At 37.4% G+C, this 22,907-nt stretch overlaps 1 protein-coding gene across 2 annotated transcripts in view; it reads left to right on the plus strand.

Annotated features, from left to right (window-relative positions):
• LOC105232452 (neuronal acetylcholine receptor subunit alpha-7) overlaps nucleotides 1-22,907 on the plus strand; it is a 208,731-nt gene that overhangs the window by 130,485 nt on the left and 55,339 nt on the right. For both annotated transcript variants that reach the window (XM_011214134.4, XM_029552836.2), the window contains exon 5: nucleotides 20,149-20,193. In XM_011214134.4, coding sequence (XP_011212436.3) covers nucleotides 20,149-20,193 — 45 coding nt within the window. The remainder of the gene's footprint in view (nucleotides 1-20,148; nucleotides 20,194-22,907) is intronic.

A 22,907-nucleotide genomic window follows, 5' to 3' on the forward strand; every position in this document is an offset into this window, starting at 1 on the left:
CACACAGTCAGACAAAAAAAAAGACAGCTATGTTGTATGTGACGTACTTATGAATGAAGAAAAATGTACATTTTGTGCTGCTTAACTATACATTTGAAATTTATGTGGCGTGTAGTTGCATGCAAGTGCATTAGTGTGAGTGCGTGTATGTGTGTACGCTTTATGGGCGTGTGGGGACTTGCCGGCGAATGTGTCACTGTAACAATGAACAGGTTGACTCTTTATAATTTGCACACATTGCTATTGTTGTTGTTGTTGTTCTTGCTGTTGTTGGTTAACTTTTATCTCAACTCACGCTTCGCACTTTGTCTGCTATAATTTTGCATTCATTCGCACATTTATTCTTGTAAATGTCAACTTGCTTTTACGGTGCCCCCCTCCCTTCCTGTAGCACACACACATACACATGCAGTTTTTGTGAGTACTGCAGTAAACTGACTTTAAAATTAATGACTTTTCAGCTTTTGCTTGTCGTCCACTCGCTTACACACACATACACATACTTGGATAGTTGATATTCCGAAATGTTCATTAATTTTACCCTCGGACACTCTTTCTTGCCATTACTTCCACTTCTGTTGGGCCATTCAGTTGGTCAGTGAGTTGGTCAACAGTTCGTGCTGTCTGTCACAGCGTCTTCAGGTGGCATGTTGACATGTGATTGACGCCGACCACAATAAAAGCACTTGTATCCTTGCATCCGCAGTTACAGTTAGAATTATTCTATGCAAATGAGTTGCAAAGTATTTTGTGTGGTTCGAAAAAACCTTTTTGCTGTTATTTTTCCATATAAAGAATAGATAACATATTTTCAAACGAGTAGAAAGATTTTTGCGCACAGTCGTTGCTTCCAAACTCGGCTACTCAGGTCAAAATAACTACAGCTGCGCGACTGAGGTAATGTGATCCTTGTCCACGTTATTGGAGCCAATCGCTCCATAATTGATAATAGGCCTTACAATCCTGATATATAGCCATCTTATGATACCTGGCTTGCATCCCAAGGATCTGCCGGTTAGGCGTCTGCATACCATGAGTGCCTTTGTGGCTTTGGACAGCGTTAGATCCACATGCCTTTTCTTCCGTAAGGTTGAGTGCAATGTCACTATCCACATTTTAACGTTACCTGTTCTTATACATAGAAACACAAGTCAAAAAGTTGTTTTAGGCCTCGGGGTTGGCTGAAGTAATGGCATTTATTAAGATATAATACTTATTTAAGGTTTTATTTAGAAGCTAGATATAGAGAAATCAGATATTTTGCTGTAAATATTCTCCAAGATTCAAAATTCCCTAGCTTGGACTCAATATTATTCGAAAATCAACTCTTATATTCCATTAATATCTTAATGTCTCCTTTATTATTAGTCAATTGCACTATCCTGTGGAACGCATCAAATTTGTGTCCTTGTATGTGTCCTTAATGCATTCGAATGCAAGATGGCTGAGGTTAAATAAAGCTTTAATTACTTATTAAATATTTACGCAATTTCAACTCACTTTTATGAGTATATTACAACAACATTACGCAGATGCTCATTACATGCAAATAATGCGTCACTTAATATCGATTTAATTAACTGACAATATAAAATATAAACACATTAAAAGTGATAACCATCGCAGCCAACTGTCACACCAACACTTGCCTATAATTAGCAACAGTTGCATAAGAAATATGATTATAACTGTACATGATGACAATATGCACATGTGCCTGTCGCCAGCCACGTCAAGCCGGAGTGATGGCCAAGCAAACAAATTAAAGAAATGGCCAACTGCATTTAATCAACGCCTTAAATGGCTGCAGTAAAACCTAATCATAGGCGACACTGGATAACTGACTAATAATTATTATTGTAGTAAACAACCGCAGTATTGCATGCTGTACACACCATTACTGTCACCGGCAATAACGGCTACAGCACCGGCGATAGCGTCGCTCGTAAAGGCATCATCAGCCAAAGCCATTGACGCGGTTACGCCTTATGAACGTGGAGTAAATGAGAGAAAACGGTGGCGGTGGTGATGAAGTGCTCGTAAATGTACCGTTGATAAACGAGTAGACGTATAGAAAGCTCATATATGCTTACATAGCTTATATGTGTGCGTATGGATGTGAATGGGTGTAGCCATGGAGCAGTTCATTACAAAATCATTATCGGCAAAGTTGTTGACAGTCCGGCAGTCGATGAATCGTGTTGTCGCTTGAGTGTAAAGAGATTGCCCGATAGCCGAGACAAGCAGGTTGTGACATTTTGTTACAAAAACAAATTCAACTAAGTGGCACAAGCAAGTGCGCTAGCTTTGCGGACGTGGAATATTGAAAGGCGTGACAAAAGAGTTTACCTCCTTTCGGTGGCGCAACCATTAAGTATATTAAATTGCGACTTTGCAGTCAATTAATTTTAATTCCAGATTAAGGATAGTAATCCACCGATGATGGTAGAGGTTGTTGTAAAGTTAGTGGCGAGTGTATTATTAGATATTTATTGGGAATAAATTATATTGCTTTAATATTGACATATTCAGCTGCTATTGCAAGAGAGGTCAAGGTATTTCCGAGCTCTACTATCTCTGTTTGCTCGTTGATAAAAAGTAAACATCTATACAAGGCGAGTTCTAGATAATGCTGGACATCCAATCACATTTTGCATGCATCGTCGTTATTTATGTTCATCCGGCTCGCCTGAAGTGCCAGTAGCTTATAACCTGTTATTAGGTCAAACATGGCTCTTGTAGTCTTTTTGAGAAGGTGTGAGTAAAAAGCATGAGAGTTTTTCTTCGGTCCTCTTGCACATGATATTGGAGATCGTGCATGGCGTTTTAGTTCGACCTGATCCATCTGTGTGCTTTTTCTGAAATTTAATCGTATACCGGTTTAATGACTTCTGTATTTCCGGTGCTGGTTCCGTAGCCAGATGAACGGAAATCTTATCTGCTAGCTCGCTTCCTGAAACTTCTTTGTGGCCTGGAACCTAGTATATGTATAAGCAGTCACTTTCTGGCAGCTGCTACATCACCTGCCTCCTTTCTTCTAGCAACATTCTCTAACGTATATTGGCGAGTAGCGTGCTTCTGCGCCATCCACCCTCTTTTAATATGACTTCAGACCTCCTCCCCTAAATCACACTATATTTGGGGGTATGCGAGCTACTATATTTTATCCACCAATCCTCTATATAATGAGCTATGCCTATACTTCCTTGTGGAGTATTCATCTGCAGCTGATTTTGCTGCAGAGCTGTCCACTGCAATGTCGATTGGTGGAAGGTTGAGTAATCTTTCAAGAATAGCCGTTAGAAGGATTCTTAGCGCTTCCATTATGCGGGGAACCGTGAGTCACTGTATCCGCTCCAAGGGTTTCTGTATGGATTTTTTTAACAACGGTCTACCACACCAAAGCACAAAAAAGTGAAATTGACTGATCTACCAAGGTATAACACCAACGCAAGAGGCCAGGTGATAGCTCCGTATTTATTCTAGCATCAGTTTACATGCATTTAGAGCACCACTGGGCCTTTTCATCATCTTCTTCACATTCAAGTTTCCGCATCGGTTTGCTATACTTAGTATGCTCCTTAATTGTTAATTCAACCTTGTTAAGCCCCGGTGATTTCCATGTCATAATTTTGGTCATCTATGTAAAGAGTATCATATCCGTCTCATCTTCATTTACCTGCCGGTTGGTCCATGACGCCTATCGGTGTATGATCTATAGAGCGTTGTTCGTCACGTTTCTGACGGTGTCTCGGTACTTCGCAGTGGTCTGCATAGGCCATAAGCCTGGATACTTTCCTTTCAAATTTTTCAAGAAGCTCATAGCTACAAGTGTCCATAGAATTGGTGGCAATAAATCCCCAGTGAGGAGTTGCTGTTTGCGCTAATCTTAGCAATGTTGCTCGACTCTTATCCGCATTAATATCCCTGCATTTCAGTAGAGCTTTTAGACTGTTTCGATTGCCTTATTGGATACTTTGTTGGATGTTCCACTTATGTAAGGAAATACATCCAGATCATATGCTTTATGCTCAAGAACTCTTTCTTTAGTTGCGGTTAGCGAGGAAAGTGCAGTCTCCGTCGATCTACCCTTCATATAGAGTTGTGCTCAATAAAAGGATTAAAGAAAATTAATGGAATATCCTAACCGGTCTAGATTTCGATTACCATTTGAAGCTTCACAGTATATAAAATCTTTAAGTAAAATTATTATTTAGAATGTGAAAAAAAGATTGAAAGATACAGCGATTGTATGGGATACATTAGCTGCTGACACTATCCACAGTGCATAATTTATCCTTTACATTGAAATAGCTCAATAATTATCGTAACAAGTTTCTGTCCTCTAAAAACTAAATGCTTGACTTAGTAAATGACAGTAATCATTAGCAAAGAGTATACACACATACTTTTAAGGTAAACTTTAGTCGTCAAAGATAACAAATCGGCAGTAGAAAACTACTACATGGAACCTCTAAAAGAAATATGCCATAAGTCAGAATTATAGAGAAAGCGACATGCAACGCGAGCAAGGAATTTCCTTCCAAATCAAATTTTATTGTAAATTATTAAAAAGCACAAAAAGGCTCAGAAAGTCAGCACTCAAACGAAAATGAATTTTAGCAAGCAGTGGTAAAGTAACTGTAAAATAACAAAAATCCAAAATTGAAGGCGGCATGCAACGTAAGACAGCAAATAAAAAATGTCAATGAAGAGAGGAAACCTGAAGAGAGAAGTCTTGGCATGCAGGCATATGCCAAATGACTGACAGTAGCACTCGAAACGTCTCACACACTTGCATGTACATATAAATGCTGCAAAGTACAAATGTACTATTTTATTAGCGCCAGAAATATATTGCTTTCATATAGAAGTAGTTTTCGTTGCTGCTGCCTTTTTGCCTGGCAGCTCAATGACTGCCACGACATGCTAACGTTTTACAGTGTAGCACTCTTTACTGTCAATCACTAATATCAACTAAATTGTATATAATTTTGTGACTGCTTAGACCAGGAGTGGGGCGGGAAAATTCGAAAATATATTAAACTTACAAGCAGGGTTTCTGCATTGCGGATATTGCTACAGTACCAGAAAATACTGGCAAGCTCACAATTAGACGTTCTTGAAAGGAAATTGAGAGTTCAAGAAAGAGTAATTACTCAAATCTGGTATATGTGTAACACACTGGTACATATTAAAGAATTAACGGTAATATTCGTTTTTTGGGAAAACAAATTTATTCATTCATCTACATTAATGTTGTCGCCTTCAAGATAGTCCTCATTTGATTTCGATTTATGCACTTACGCCAGCGCTTCTTCCAGACGTCGAAACAGTTTTAAAACTCTAAAGCACATTCAGTGATTTTAATATATCTTGACAAACGACGAAATAGGAAAAAGTCACACGGAGCCATGTCTGGCGAATATGGAGCCTGTGTATTGGTTTTGGTTATGAATTCACGATTAAGCAACGAAATGGCAGGTTTTTAGCAAACGGTAATCACCAAGCCCATATTCTTTTAACTATAGCTGCTGTTACAGGCAAAGTAAGCAATGGTATCCAGATAAAAATATTTATCGTACTTCAACGGCATTTCCCGCGAAATTTTAAATTTTAACTACCGTTATTTTTCGAAGACTTTTCGTTATTGGAACGAATTTATCGGTCAATCAGACGTCTACCGAAACTTAGTTCTGATGAAGAGATTGGGCCAACATTAGATAAACTCTATTTATTTTTAGTGCTAAGTATAATTTAGGACGCCGAAAGCAATGGAGTATCATAGCATTCAACGGACCCTAACTCGAGAACATTATAAAGCTCATTGCGAGGATTATTTTAGGGGCGCCTTTTTATATCAATATGAATCGTTCTATATACTTAAATACTGGTTTACTAACGCCCGAATCGGTTATCGTTCTGTTATATTTGCTATTGTTCCGGAATAAAAATAAATATTTAAGTTCTAGAATCTTCTGATATATTTCTTACGAACTTTGTGATGTTCGTAGATTTAATATATGCACTAAAGTAATTTCCGAATTTCTTTCTCATTAATATATGTATATATAGTATAACCATTAGGAAGTATTTTTGATCTAACATTATAACCTAAGCAAGCAATAGGACAAATTTTCAACTTACCGAATATGAACCACCTGAGGGGTCGACAATCATCCGTACTGTTTCGAGTTTTCAACTAATTTCAAATTATATGGTTCATTGTAGACAGGAACTGTTAAAACCTCTCTTAACCCCAATATCAAAATTATTTTGCGGACAGTGTTCCATGGGTGTCACTATTATTGATTGTGTAAGGCTAACTGGATCAAGTTTTCTTTAAATGCTTGTAAAATTTGTTAGTTTATAATGAAACAGTTTTCGAGCCTTATAAAAGTATCCAACAAGTGACAGATTTAAATACTTTTTTTAGGGGAATATTTTTTAAAGATCCTTACACTATATACCATACATACTCTAATCCGAAACAGCAGGACTTGAATGCCTTCCAAATCTGTTTGTGTTTAATTGATATTTCCGGCACACAGTCAAAGCAAACTAAATGCCAAAGCGGAGAATGATTGGCAGCCAAATATTCGAATGAGCAAATCGCTTTGTGAGTTTTGTAAAAACAATTAAACAAGAGGCAGAGAGGCATCATGCCATGGCATGCAATCGTAGTGAAATAGTTTTTCATTTATCAGGCTTATAAAAACCCGGTTGCAAATATAGGCAGATTGAGCTGCCTGTGTAAATTTATTAAGTTTATATACTATACGTTTTGCTCACAGCAACAACAAAATAATCGCAATTAATTGCTTTTCGACAACAACAATGGCAACAAATGCCGCTACAACCAAATCCGCCAACCAAAAAAAACACGCTTGAATCACTTTTAGACGGATTTGCCAACACTAATAACGCTTACACAATCTGCAGCAACCAGGCTGCAGCAAGAGCGCCTAAAACGCCTTTTGCGCATAATTTAAGTAAATAGAATTTGAATAGTTAGGATTTGCGCAACAACAGCACGTTGCTTTACAAACGTTATTTAGTCAGTTAGTTGAGCGGAATGCGCGCCACAACTCAATTCAATCAAATGGTATCATTGTGTGCCTAAAACTATGCTTTACAGTTCTATTTCGCTGTATTTGTTTTATTTTGCAAACGGCTTGATTTGGTAAAGGGATTAAGTGACTAACAACACAGCTAAATATTGCGCGAGGCGCGCATAAATATTGTTTTATCAGCGCGATTTGAACATATGTATGTGTCAGTGCAGCTGATGGCGTCTAAAAGTACGCTTGCAGTACTCGCTATATAAATATAATACAGTATAAACTATGAATTTAAACTGCTAAAGAATTGGTGGACTTGATAAACAAATATACTCGATACATATATTGGGTAGTCGAATAAGTCTTTTCGTATTTCTAATCAATTTTTAATTTATTTTTTTTTTTTTACATATGAATGACGATGTGATTGGTAGCACTGAAGAAATACAACTGCAACGACATTTATTGAAAAAATACGAAAAGACTTTTTCGACTTACCAATTTATAGCTCTTTCAAATAGTTAAAATTTTTACATATCCAAAATCAATATTCAGAATTTTATTTTTGTATTTTTCAATGCGATTACTATTAAGATATCATTTAAATAGTACTTAAATATTTATTTTTATACCGACTTTTTATTTTGAAGTTACACATTCTAATTCGAAATCGAAAGTTCAGGCCGATTTTTTGCCTAGAAACTTAAATTAAAACGTCAAAAGAATTTTGAGAAAATTCCGGAAATATTGCACCCAAAAACTAAATGGAAAGCAATGGCAGCACGACCTACTTTCGCAGCATAGGTGCGGTATCCACATATGCACGCCTGACGGTATGCAGCAAACTTTAATTATATTTCAAAATTTTCCGACACAACCAACTTGAAATCTCAAAAAGTTTGCACAAAAGGAAATTGGTAGTAAAATATGCCAAAATTATCCAGCACCAAACAGAATGACATACAGACAGGCGGTAAATGCGGGCAGCGCGGACGACAACGCCGAAAACCCAAAAAGAAAGTTTAAGAAAACGCAGCGTGGAAACAAAGTAAAACACTCAACAAGCAATTGCCTCCATGCACGTCTTAAAACTCGAAGCATTTTGCAACAATAAATAAAGTTCACTACACAGAGCATACGTTTGAAACGAAATGACAGCAAGTGAAAGATTTTGAACCGGAGCCAGCCCCAACTGTTGAAGCAGAAGTTTGTTGTAGACTCGTGCAGATAAGCAAAAGGTTCCGTGCATGCGTGGGGCGCCAAGTGACGGGCGTAGATGAAAAATGAAAATTTTAAACGCAGCCGAAATATATGCAAATATGCTGCTTAACCTTACCGCCCACCTCACACTAACAGCAACCCTCTACAAGCTGGCATGCTTTACAGCGCAAACAGGCATAAGCGTGTGAGCGGGTGTAATGACATGCCAGAGTGGCATAATAGCTAGAAAGTATGCAATAATCTACGCTTTCAATAAAAAAAAAAAAACCAAAACAACAAAACTAAAATAAAAACGAAGCTTCAGTGGCGCTATGAAGAAAATGTGATAAATTAAAGTGGTCGTTCGCAAGAGGCGACAAGGAGCGGGGTGCGCAGCGGCAAGTGAATCTCAAGTGGGCAGAGAAGGTGCTCATATAAGAAGGGTATGTGAAAGGGCTTGTGGGGAGATATGTAAAATCCGAAATGTCAATTTGTGTCTGTAGATATTATATTTACACATACATCGTCTTTTTCCATATATACAGCTATGCAGAGCGGGAGAGAGCAGCGTGTGCGCGTGTGTGCATGTGAAGTGTGAAAAGTGCATAATGCGCATTGAGCTTTGAAACATTTGCATATCGCCAACGCTTCGATTGAACACAGAAATTCACTAGCTCCGTTGCTCCTCCCCCAACCGCCTGCTTATCGACGCCCTTGATACGAATTTTTAGCCAACATGCCATACCCTCGCGCCATAAATGTGTATAGTACCTTCGTATATCTGTTGATCCTTGACAAGGTGAACAGCTTCGGCATCGGCGCTGGGCGTTTTATGACAAATTGAAAAATTTATGAAATTCATATGCAAATTTGTGCAGCTTTTGACATTTTCTTTCACTAAAGTAAACACTCAATGGCATTTATGTTAAATAACGGTGGGTGGGGTGAGGGGTGTGTAAAACAAATGAAATTTGAACACTGCCAAGCAAAACTTTTGTATGCAAATTCAATAGATAAATGCGCTGCGAACTGTAAGCTGGCGGTAAGAGGCTAACATGAAGGTACGCTGCTAGCTGTAGCGCTTGGAAAGCTGCGACTTTGAAGAAAAGTGAAAAACTAAATAAAAAAAGCTTAACTTTTGCTGCACCGAAGCTATAATACCCTTCGCACATAAAAAAGTATAACAATTTAAAACATAAAAAAGTATTAAAACATCTTTATCTTGATCCGATCTTAATAAGTTCTTCGGATGTTGAAGTGATGTATTTAATAATAATCTATGCCAAATTGTGAGAAGATACCTTGTCAAATAAAAAAGTATTTCAAACAAGGACTTCATTTCCATCGGTCAATTTGTATGGCAGCTATATGTTATAATAATTCGATCTTAATAAATTCTTCGGATATTACTTATTTACTGTAGACAATAACCCATACGAAATTTCCTGAAGATATGTCGTCAAATGAGAAAGTTTTCCATACAAGCACTTGATTGTGATCGTTCAGTTTTATGGCAGCTATATGCTACAGTGGTCCAATATCGGCGAGTGCAACAAATGAGGAGCTTTTTTAAGATAAAAGTATGTGTGCAAAATTTCAGATCGATATCTCAATACTTAGTTTGCGTATATATAGGTTCGCATATTTATTGGGTCTCCGACGCTTTGTTCTGGGTGTAACAAACTTCGCCACAAACTTAATATATCCTGCTAGAAGTACAAAAATTACTTATACACGGGAGAGATTAGCATTAACTGTAACTTTCGCGCTAATTTCCTTGAGAAAAATTGTTGCAGCCTGCGAGGTATTCCAAATAAAAATACTGAAGTATCACTTTGATCAGCCAATAAAGCCATGGCTGACCGCATATTAATTACCACTTTAAATTGCCGGCTATTGGCAAGTAATTGAAATTAATTATGCGCAGCATTCCTTGCAATTGCGCTTCTCTCGTACTTGTCTGCTTCTACGCCTTCGTATTTCCCGTTAAATTTTCTTCTGCGCTAGCAAGCACTTCGCTCAGAAAGTAGGTTGAGAAAATAGCTGAAAATGCAATCAATTATATCCGAAGAAGATGAAAAAACATCTGCAGTAAGTAAGAGGAACAAAAACGTTAATGAAATGGTATTGGAAAACGCTTGTGAAGAAATTGCTTTAGGAATAACAGTAACATATCGGATACGGCAAGACGAATGTGGATGAAGAGAAAATAGTTTTGAAATAATATTAATTAAAGTAAACGAATGCTGCTCCATTTTATTGAAAAAATATTAAAAACAAAAAAATGTTATATCTAAGGCTTTATTGCACGCCGCTCTAAGTCAATGTGTTCACAGTACTTTAATTTGGATATTGAAGATATTGATTCCACTTTTAATTGCATGTATGACTAAAATTTCTCTCGTCAAATTTTATACTAAAACACTTAATCCAAATTCTATCATAAGTTCAAGCGTCTAAGTTCAAGCGTTCTGCTAACAAATACATAGGTTACTGAAAATATGGATGCAACACTTTCCTAACTTTCTTTGTGGCGATAACGACAAAAAATCGTACTGTGGGGAAGTAGAGCCAGAGTTGAGAATCGAGTACGATGGTATTGATGTATCGACGCCTAGCCATCATGAAGTCCGTACAGCTGTACAGCGATTCAAGTACAATAAACAGGCAGACACCGACAGGTCTCTCTACGGAACTGTTCACGTTCGGCGAAGATTTGTTGATATAGAGAAGTTCTACAATGTATATCTGAGGCCTGAGAATACTGTCTTATAGAAATGTAACTTTATAATCTGCCTCAGCTACCGTGGGTTCAGCTCGGTGCACATTTCGTTTAAGGTTCTCTCAAATATATCGAGTGAAAGACGAAAGCCTCTTGCCAACAAACTGATTCAATGGTATCAGTGCGTCTTAAAACCTGATTATTCCACCATTGATCAAATATTCTCACTGTCGAAAGTCCTAGAAAAGACTCGAGAACATAAAATTGACAGCAGTCATCTCTTCGTCGATTACACGGCAGCCTTCGATATGCCCTTAAAAGATAATGAATGTATATGCCGAAAGTCACAGCTTGTATACTTGCAAAGTTAATACGGATCTTTGCGAACTTTTTGAGACCACGTCAGGTTCCAGACAAAGATATTCTTATCTTGTGATCTCGTCAACTTCGTACTGGAGGTTATTTTTCGCAGAGAATGCTGATAAACACTTGTAGTTTTCACTACATTTTACCATTGTATCCAGCTGCTTGCCTGGCTTGATGTTTATGAAGCTTTTGCGGCTATTGCGGCAGAATGTGTCACAAAAATGGGTCTATGGGTTAATGGGAGCTAGATGAAAAATGTTCTGGCTATCAGCAGGAAAATGGAGAAGAAAGGATATTTTCGACGAGTCAAGGATTTCGATCTGGAAATCCATCTTGCATGCAATTAAGATTTAGTTTACCTCTTGACAGACAAAATAAATACTTTTTTATTCTGTATGGTACTTGGGCGACGTCATCGAGAGTGAGGAACTGGCAATTAAAGTTCGAGAGAAAAGTACTTCGCAAGATTTTTGGTTTTAAAGAAAAACTAAGAAGACTACTACCAATTATTTCTTCCACAATTTAACTCTATACTGTATTTATTGCTTAACGTTTTCACTTATACCGCCATTATCGATACAAACAAATTTTAACGAACTAGCAGAAAGCCGATTTTAAGCGAAATCAAAATTCATTACAAAATTTATAAATATTTGAAATTCGCTTATAAGTTGTGCAAATAAACCCATGGACAACATCGTGCTGTATACGCATACAACCGTAAATGCGCCCGAAAGTTGGATTAGCTGCGCAAAAATATTTGGAAAACGCCTAAAACTATGCACAACTATATGTCTGCAGCGGTAAGTGGCAGTAAGCCTGAGCGCTAATGCGCCTGCCACACATGTGTCCACCCTTTACCACCACCCACCGCCTACATCTACACCTACAGTACAAAAACAACTCCGGACACAGCTAAGTGAAATTCGCGCCAGAGTGAGCTGGCAAATATTTTCGGCCAACAGCTGCTGCCAGCCGGTGAATGTTTTGCTGCTGCTGCTGCGGCTTGTCGCAAATGTTTTTGCTGCGGCCAGCGTACATGTGTGTTGACAAGTTTTTAATTAGTGTACGTAAGGATATGCGCCTGCTTGCCCCGCAACGTGCCTCAGTTGTCTACGTTGGCAAGCGGTGTGCGCCGCATGCATGTTTGTGTTGTGCGAGGTTAGTGACACATGCAACATGTCGCTGCCGAAAATTTGTACGCAAATGCAAATTTATAAGCCGCTACAGCGACCATATGCCCGCCCTAAGTATGTGTGTGTGTGTTTGTGGCGTGTAGGCCGGAAAACCAATACACCGAACTTTGCGAATGCATATTTGCTTTTAGCTGTTGCGCCTGCACGCCTGTATTTGCAACCATAAATTTGTGTTTGTGTCTTTTTGTCGCTGTCACGAAACGAATTTATTATAGTCACTGCTGCCAGCCAACAACAATTTAGCCCGAATTGAGTGAGGCCACAAGGTAAACAACACGAGTGCACGCGACAAAAAGTGTGCATCAAACGAGTTGTCATAAATTGCCTGCCTCTCACAGCACCGCCGCCGCAGCTGTCGGTGACTTCGCGATGTCTGACAGCCACGACCGCAAACGAAATATGTCCGAATTAATGACATCTGCCTGGCAATGATCGCTGATTGGTTGTTGCTGGTCTGTCTAAAAACATTTATATGTATTTCGTATTTAAATTTTACATATTTTGATGAGAGTGTGGGAAAATATGGTGGCAAAATTTATCTAGAATTAAATATTCTCGAATAAAATACTAAAGCCAAAGCGAAAGATAAAATATCAAAAGTTAAAGAATAAATACATAGATTAGGAGCGATCTGAAATCGGGAGAAGAAAGGGAGAGATGTGGTTGAATTTCTAAGGGATAACAGCTTATCGCGTTCCAGCGAAATTTCGAGTGCTATAGAAAAAAGTTACAAATATGCCAAAATTTTAGATAGGGAAAAGTTCTACAACTTTTGTACCAACATCTCCTTCACATAACCTCAAAATTTATGTAAATAGACAGTTCAAACATCCCATTTTTATACTAAATAAATTACTCATATTTCTCTCTGAAGTTCATGCATCTGATTGAGAGCTTTATACTCGGAGCATAGGCCTTTAGAAGCGAATACAGCGATCTGGTAACAAATACATAAGTTACTGAAGATATGTAGTATGCAATACTTTCTTATCTTTCTTTGCGGCGATGACTATGAAAATTCCGACTGTGGAAAAGATGTATCGACATCCAGCCATGATGAAGTCCGTACCGCTGTACAGCGATTCAAGTAAAATGATCCGACAGACGCCGACGATCTGTTCGCAGAACTGTTCACGGTCGGCAGAGATATGTTAATAGAAAGAATGTATCACATTCATTTGTCAGACTGTCCATCCGTCTGTTTGTATATGCGCGACATAGAGTTCTTGATGTATCGATCGGATGTTTTGCACATTTTCTTTTTTCCCAGGAAGCTGCTAATTTGTCGGGACCGCCAATTTTGTTAGTGGTCCAAATAGAACATGTGCAAAATATCCGATCGATTTCCCAAAATGGACTAAGTCGCACATAGCTTTCATTTAAACTGTCGACCAAAATCAATATTATTAGAAAATCATATGGTTATCTTCTTAAATTGCATACTATTTTTTCGGGGTTTAATAGCATCAATCAATTGCAACAAGCTACCAAAACGTTTTCCATTAGGTGCAAAGTGCAGGCCGGAGATGCTTTAAAATTAAATTACTCTACGAAATTCTTCTGTAAAGGCTTCGATACAGCCGAGGTTATGGCTTTTTTTGTCCTTCTCTAATAATTGGTTTTTCTCTGAAGCAATAAATCTTGATATCTTGATTTCATTAGCGCTTCGGAAGTGGCATAGTGACTTAAAAATCATTAGGAGAATATTTGATTTCCGCAAGCCCTCAGTTAGCCCCGTTTATTGAACAACATAACAAATAATTGCAAAATCTAACAGAAAGTAATAATCTTACATTTACCAATAATTTACAACAAACAAAATTATGTTAAACAAATGAGAAGGTAACACGCTACGTTCACTTGACAGGTCGCCATCTTCACCTTACCGTACAAAAAAACAGATTTATTAGAAGAAAACCAAATTATGTGTTCGCTTTCGGTTCGCTTTAATTGCACAGTGCTCTAATGGCAATTGCCACCTTTTCACACATCAGAACACGCATGTCAATGAACTGCCTGCACATGGCTACACGAGCGCAGCACATTGAACTCGAGAGCGTGTGAGAAGTCGCCAGATGGCTTGGAAGTTGCCACACTAACCGCAGCTGTGGAGTACCAAACCATGAAGCAGCTGCTGCCAGCAGGTGTGTCAAAGCACAAACCTCATACATTTCTTTCGCGTACTTTTTGCAACTAAACTCGTAGCATACTCAAAGGTGCTTATACGCTGTATTAGCTTTGTTTGGATTTAACTGCAAGTACTGCGGCACGATGCCAACGCACGAATAAAACTACGCGAAGGCAGGCAGAACGCTGCACAGAAAAAACCAGTGCATGCATTGATACACTCACAACCTCACAAAGTGAAGTTGCAAGTCGGCACGTAAGCTCTGACCACAACCGCAGCTGTTGAGCAGCGCAAAGCAAATCCAAGTCGGCGCTGCAGATTAACTTAACACACGCCTAAAAAGAAACACACACACATACATATGTGCACACACGCCAGTGAATCAGTGAAGAGCTGAGTCGGCATATGCTGGCGCTGGTATCGGCGTTTGTGCCGCGGTAAGGTTAAGAGTGAAAAAGTGGAGGTAAGCAAAACCAAGCTCTCACACGCCAATCAGAACATAGTCTGAATATGAACTAAAAACGCAAGTGCAAATAGATGTGAGAGTGTATGAAAAAATTGTCAAAGCATTGGAGGTGAAGTGCTTTAATTAAAATTACAAATTCTCAGGCAATGCATAATTAGTGTGAAAAGTGCATGGAAGAGAGGCGAAGAACCGAAAAAGCGAAACGAAAAGCGTAGCGGTATGTTGTTTGCGGTTCGCCTGGCGAGTTGTGGCGAAAAATTGAAGCCGAGCAAGTCGAAACGTTGTAATGCAGAAAAGTTAGAAACTTAATTGAGCTGCAAGCGCAAAACACAACAAAAAATTTTAATTGAAAAAAGCATAAAAAAGAAAAAAAAAAAACATAAAAACTACTGCAACCGCCGCCGGCTTTGACGCTAACTCCTTCGTTCGTTCGCTGAAAAATTCATACTCATATTTCCTAGCATCTTCTCGTCTTCGCATTTGTCACTTGCCATTCCCTTGACGGCACTCATTAATTATATAATTTGCACTATTTTCTGCAAGAATAATTTCATTCGCATTAAAGACACGAGCGCTAAGAAAAATGCAGAAAAATGCTAACCAAAAAGCGTGAAAAAGCAGCAGCCCACCTCGGAGCATTGCTTTTGAATGCAGTGTAAATAGCTATCTAAGAAAAATTCTACAAAATGGAGTAAGCAAACTGTGAGAAATGCGAAAAAGAGTTAAGTAAATAAGCTGCAGCAAGCACGATGACGAATGGCAGGAGCACAGCGTAAACAGAAAATTAAAACTTTAATGAGAAAACTACAAATGTAAATTATAAATTCACTTGTCGACTGCAAGCGGGGCAATGTAAGCCGTAAAACTCATAACTATTGCATACTTAAAGGGGAATTTGCAAAATATGTGATTTCTGTTAAGTGCAAAGTTAAGTTTTTATAGCGTAATTAATGTGGAAAAGAAATCTGGGAAGTGATAATATGTGGGTTAAAGGTAAATAACGGCAAATACTGCGAAACAATTTTTATCAGCAAGGCGAGAAATAAATAAGTTTGTGCAAGCATACTTTTAGGCGTAGTATGGGTGTGAAACTCGACTAAAAAGCAGCTGATCAGACTCAGCTCCAAAAGCACTCAGTTGTCTAAATCAGACCTAGGTTAGATTCGTTTATACTAGCTGGCTGTCTTTCCATACAGAGATCAGCTGGTTTTCTGTGATGCCAGCTAAAAGTTCAGTTTAATTCGAAGTATTCGTTCCATAAGTCATTACTCAAGACATTAAGGCTTTCTGCGAAGTTTAAGAGAGACTTGATAACTAACATCTATATCATAAGAGTGGGTGGGTTTACAAGGAGCCAAAAAAAAGAGAAATTGCTTATGCTCGAAATATTCTTCGGATCATTCTGAACAACTTTAGTTAAGAGAATATGGCTCAAAAACCGGTTGAGAGCCACTGGTTTTTTAGGTTGAATTCTGATTTATCAAGATTATAAAAATATCTCTGAAAGTTTTTGAGATATCTGAACGAAGTTCAACATATAGCTGTTTTTTGAGATAATATTGATCATTCGTTCGTATCTGCCAAATCGGACAACTATATCACATATTTCCATACAACCGATTACTCAGTTATTTCTCTATCTATATATACCAATCTCAATATTAATATCAATAACAATATCAATATCCTGAGTCGTTAGCTATCTCAAGCAAGGACTTCGACCTGACTGCAGTATTCTGAAAGCTTAAAGACCTCCCGTGATCTACCTCCGCGCAATAGATGGTCTATTTTATACACCGACCCCTTGTATATCGAGCTATCTCTCCACAAGATTTTGCTGGCAATAGTTCACCTCACCGCACTAATGCATGAGGCCAGCTTACGAACATCATGAAGATTCTTCTTATATGCTTAGAGGAAAGCCAGTCAAACTTAGCTAAGACTGAAATTTTTCTATTTCCTAGAATTTCCACAAATACAGGATTCAATAACTGGAAAATCATATTACGAATAATAATATATGGCGGTCCACTATGTATGAATAACTAAGCGGTCATAATGTGAGAAAAAAAAGAAAAGATGTCACTATTTTGGAAATTAAATATTGTACAATATTAAGCTATGACAAAAAAGTTTTCTGTATCTATAAAACCGCATGCAAACCAAATAAAGTTTTGACATTGTTGTCGTTCTAGCTCATCAAAGGAAGATACTGTATACAGCTTAATAGATTGTTTTAACAACCAAACAAATTCATTAAAAGCAATCAATGACTTTGAATGCAATCTGTGTACTATTAAACGATTTAACTGTTTTTTATAGTATCCTCAAGAAATGCGATATTTTTTAACTGACAGAAACAAAGCTATTAAATGATTCCTTCGTTCATTTGTGGCCATAAAAGTTGACAAACAAAATGTAAACCGACAAAGTTTCAACTAACAGACATTTTAAATGCCAATGCGTACAAAAATATGTTTACATTGATTTCCCTGAGATAGGAACTGGTTACAATGCATTGCCATCAATGTGTTATTACTTTTGCTGTCATTTACGCAACATTGTTTGGACTGCGCATGTGTAAGCAAGACATTTAACTGAAGTCGTTTGCTCGGTTGTTTGGCGTATGTGTCGTTGTGGTGCAATCAGCACAGCATGTAAGCAATTAGCAGGCCAATTTTTGGTTAACCGCAGCCGAATCGGTTGTTGGCAGTGACTATAGTAATAAAAGCAAAATTAAGGCAACAAGAGCCACAACAACATGAATGTATGGTCACTGTTATGACAATTGTTGGGTATTTAAAAGGCCAACAAGCAGGTTTATAGTAGTGGCAGTGGTTAGATGAGAGTGAAAAATATAATTGCGTAAAAATATATATTGCCTCTATATAAATAATACTACGTCTAGTGAAAACAAATATATTATTTTTTTTTGTTAAATTAAAGGTTTAATTCAGAATCTTAGTTAGTATACGTACTATCCAATTTGGGTCAAATATACACCATTCCTTTTGATATCTTCTTTTTGGTATAATTTCCTAATACCTCTCGCATATAAACCCTCTTCTCTACTGGCATAAAATTGTTGACGGTCAATTTGAATTAGCCTCTTTTCAGGCGAATCTTTCACCAACAAAATCATCTATCATAGGCAGAAACATATAGTAATCACTTAATGCCAGGTTCGAACTAGAAGGTAGCTTGATAAGGGCAATTCGACTTTTTTTGGCGAAATGTGGGTATTCTATGCGATTGATTACTTCAGACTATTTAATTGTTACAGTACAGAACCAAACTGTAAGCTTGGCCGACGAGCTCATAGAAGATGATTGCCTGGCAATCTCACGAAATGCTTAGCAAACCCTTCCTGAACACCATCTACGTCTGCTCGCGACTATTCGTAAACAAATATTTTTACTTCATGTTGTCCTAAGTGATCCATTTTCTATTATCTGAAAGCATTCGCTTCAGAAATGGATCGACCATGCAGCAATTCAGCAACGATTTGCAGGTGGAATTTCGGCCCTTGAGCTTTAGCTCGATATATTCGAAAATTTGCTATCGATTGCCTCTTTAACATCAAAATTACCGAAATCGAGGAAATCAAAATTGACCGTGAATGGCTGTTAGAGGATCAGAAGCACTAAAACTGTTCACCCTCTGAGTTGCGTTTACTGCTTTATCGAACAAAAACTGAAAAATTATTTTCACTTTGCTGGTGTTGACCTTTGAAGTATGCTCTAAGCATGCTCAATAAGTGAATTACAAAAATGTCGAAGTCTTAGCTTTCTAATGCTATCTATAAGAAAAATAAGGAACTTCTTTTTAACCTTATATACATACCTTATATAATTTAGTAAGAACAATCAACTATTAATCTTAATTTTTAGTGTTAACCATTTTTAGAATTTTCTTCACTCAAAAGTGTCTAAACGCCAGAAAAAATCTCCACTCTCTGGGCGCGATATTACGTACACTTTGCACAGACTAATTGACACACATCCAGCTTTAGTAGGAAATTTCGAAAGCCTGGAAATATACTCGCACTCTTAGCAGCCGCGCACAGCCGCGTGCAAACCGAGAGTTTTCCACTCCAATAAGCGCAATATTCGTTTCATTGTTTTTTTTTTTCTGCAAACAACTTTCACATGTGCATGTATGCGTTGGTTGGCCGTGTGTATGTGTGCATGTTGGGCTTCGGCGGAAATTGGGTTAGCGATGCAAATTGGTCAGCCGACCACGCATACCAACGTAGCAGCAACAAGCAACATGTACATGAAAGTTAACGCAAAAAATACCAAAAAAGTGGACGAAATATTCACTTGAAAATGTTTTCCAAGCGTATTTGTTGTTTTTTTTTTTCCATCACAATGTTATGACCGTAGTCTTGAACATTGAAGAGCATCGGTATCGCACATTCGTTTATTTTTCAATCCCTCTCTCCCTCTCCTTCTCACAGAGTGTATTGTGAGTTTTAACGCACTTCATGAATGCCGCTAAAGCTGCGCTGGACGTCTATAATTCTGTAATTCGATTAATGAAGCGCATCGCAATCAGCACCGTTGCTGTCTCAATTTGATTGACTACCGCCAGAGAAGCATTACTACTGGCAGCGCTGGGGTAGCGAAGTGGCAAGTGTGGCGTGCGCAAAGAGATTCCCGGAAGTTAAGCTTAATGGCTCGTTTGCTACGGCGATTGGTTCTTGCAGTGGGAACTTCGCGTCTTTCTATGTGTGGGTGAATTTCAGCAATTCATTCATTCTTTTATGGTGACGCTTAAAATATGTTCGGTTTTAAAATTCTTTTTTTCAGCTAGAATTTCGGTATTATTTTTTTAATATTTTTGGTTCTGAAGACTGAAAATTAGCTCGATTTAATATTTTAAGCAAGCAGATTGCTGCTGTTATTTTGAGACAGTTTACATAATTCAATGCTTGTTATTAAATTAAACTATATGAGGAATAATATTTTTGATGAAAAAAATAATTTTAATTCTTCTTATACTTTCAGGATGAGAAGAATCAGTTGCTCGTCACGAATGTTTGGCTGAAATTGGTAAGTTGTAATGAAAGTTTACTCCATAAATGGTAGATATGGTTTGACGAAAAGTTTCAATTTATAACTATGCTCATAAGTATTTATTTCTTCATTTGACCTTTTTCCAAGACATTTAGTTTTATTCTATGCTAAAAAAAACCCTCTATTTCATTTCTGATGATAGGTTTTGCTTTTTGGATTTTAAAAGACATTGGTCTTTCACAGCACTTAAAAAGTCCTCAATTCCGGTCATCTCCTTAAATTTTTTCATTTTTATTGTAATAAAGTTATAGTAAAAATAATTATACTAAAAAAAAAATTTCAAAATATTGGGTGGTCGAAAAAACTTTTTCGTATTACTATTGTATTGCGTATTGCCTTTGTATATAACTTGGCAATTGTACTGTTAGTCGGCGTAGGCATATCGCTGGTAAACAAGATGTATAGGATAGGTCTTAACCCATTTACTTGAGGTACATCTGTTTTTATATTTTTGGTAAAAATGTCTACCAAAAATCCAATTTTTAGTTCTTTTTCTTACGTCAAAGTAGGGAATGACGTCGCAATCGTCGAGTTTAAAATATTTTTTTTCATAAATTTCAGAAGTTCTTTGTTAATAGTGCATATTTGTAACAATAAAAATTGTAATAAAATATCTAATTTATTACATGAGAAAAAATTGTTGAATAAAGACTGGTTTTTAGCCAAAAAAAAACATGTAACTCCTTAAAGATAAGCTGATAAAGCAAAATGAACCGAACGGCAACTCTTTAGATGTCTATAACTCAAAAACTACTTAAAATATAGATTTCAAATATTAGTATGTTAATTTGAAAGGTTTATCATAAGGAAATGTGGAAAGAATATATTTTTTTTATTTCTCATTAAAGACTTTAACTTCAAAGTCTACACCGTGTAAAACTCTTTTTAGATATATCAGTTTATTTTTAATTAACGTGTCTCATAGTGTACCACAATCAACATTTTGATTTAATGTAAAATTTTAGTCATGTTTCGCACTTTCCTCCGATTTAAATGCCTAAAAGCTCCCTAGTTTATAGTTCTTTTTATTCTTATGCAAACAACTAAGCAAATTGGCTGCTGACCTAATTCCCGGCCGCCTCTAAGCGCTGCTAAGTAATTTTCAAATACCAACCTCATTCACTTTAAATTACACTCATTTCCACTCCAAATCCCACACGAAAAGTGTGGCCAATTTAATATTTTATTGCGCCACCTACAATTTGCTAAAATGCGCCTGTGTGGGTGTGTTCATGCCAGAGTTGGTGGGTGTGTGCGCAGCTCCAAAGGTATATATTTTTACAGGCAGCCGGTTCTATCCTCGTTGTAATGCGTTTATTTGGCAGAAAAACAGCAATTGATTCCAGAGCAAATTAACTGACATTTCGAAAAGCAAAACTGTCACACACACACAGACACACGCAGCCATACACACGTGGAGGTGTACAGAGAGAATGCCAGACAAAAAGTAAATAAGCTTCTTTTTTGGGGAAGAGGAAAATGCAAACGAATTTTCTAACCAACTGACAATATCCTGGATTACGTTGGCATATAGCCGCACGTGTATGTGTGTGTGTGTGTGACAGGCAGCTGCTTATAAGCACAAATACATTTAACAGTGTTTTACAACAAATTGTTTTCAGTGGTTTTTGTTGTTGCTTTTGCATTTTGCTCCATTTTGTTGCGCTGTTGATTTTATTGTTGCACTTTGTGGTTAACGGTACTGCATTAAACTTATCTTGTTTGCATTTTCGTGATAATGGAAAACTCGCATCACATGTCACGCCATGCCTGGGAGGCAATCACCGACCTGTGCATACACACATATGTTACATACATATATATGTATGTATATGTACGAGTATCTATCCACCAACAAATACAACAAAAGGGATTTAACGGAGTGCATGCACACACACACTTACTTCGTAGAAATATTTGCCGCTTTGTTGTTGTTGAATTTGCCACACTTCACAATTTTGTTTCAGAAAAATATATTTGATGCAGTTAACCGCATCCGCCAGCTCTCCGCAAGCCACTTATTACATTTGCTCATGAACTCTTTATACCCTTGTGTGTGACTAACTTCAGCTTCCGGCCAGAGTTCGGTTATGGATATTTTGCCTCGACATAGCAGCGTTCAACATCAGCAAATCATGCTTGCAACACACACACACTCATTGAACTGCTGTTACTTCTATTGGCCATGGCCACTCAATTGGCAAAATTTCTGCTCTATGAACTTAGCTTCTTCCTTTGTCGACATTAAGTAAATTAGTTTTATGTTTCGATAATTGAAAAATGTGTAAAAGCAATATTTTTCTTATGCAAGCAATCACGCACACACCTATACATCCACAAGGAGTTGCTTTCTTAAATGAAAGTGCTTAAATGGAGTGTATTGTAGCTTTTCAATCGGAATCAATTAAGGAATATTTGTTTATGCATTTTACTATGTACATATGTATGTGTGTGGCATGTGCTATTAACAGCGCAAATATTTCGTTGCACGTTTGAGAAGTTTTTAAGCTATGCTTACAGGAATCTTCAAAGGATCTTTTGCAGATTAATTTTGTGAGTTTTTGGCAAATATTTGGGAATGAAAGCAGAATATTAATTTCTATTTGGTCAAAGCTGCTTTCTGACCACTTCAATGATTGGATTCTCGATTTTGCATTGAAAAATAAAAAAAAAATTTTGTTTATTCTCTC

Source organism: Bactrocera dorsalis, chromosome 1 (assembly GCF_023373825.1).
Source record: "Bactrocera dorsalis isolate Fly_Bdor chromosome 1, ASM2337382v1, whole genome shotgun sequence".
Classification (NCBI taxonomy): domain Eukaryota; kingdom Metazoa; phylum Arthropoda; class Insecta; order Diptera; family Tephritidae; genus Bactrocera; species Bactrocera dorsalis.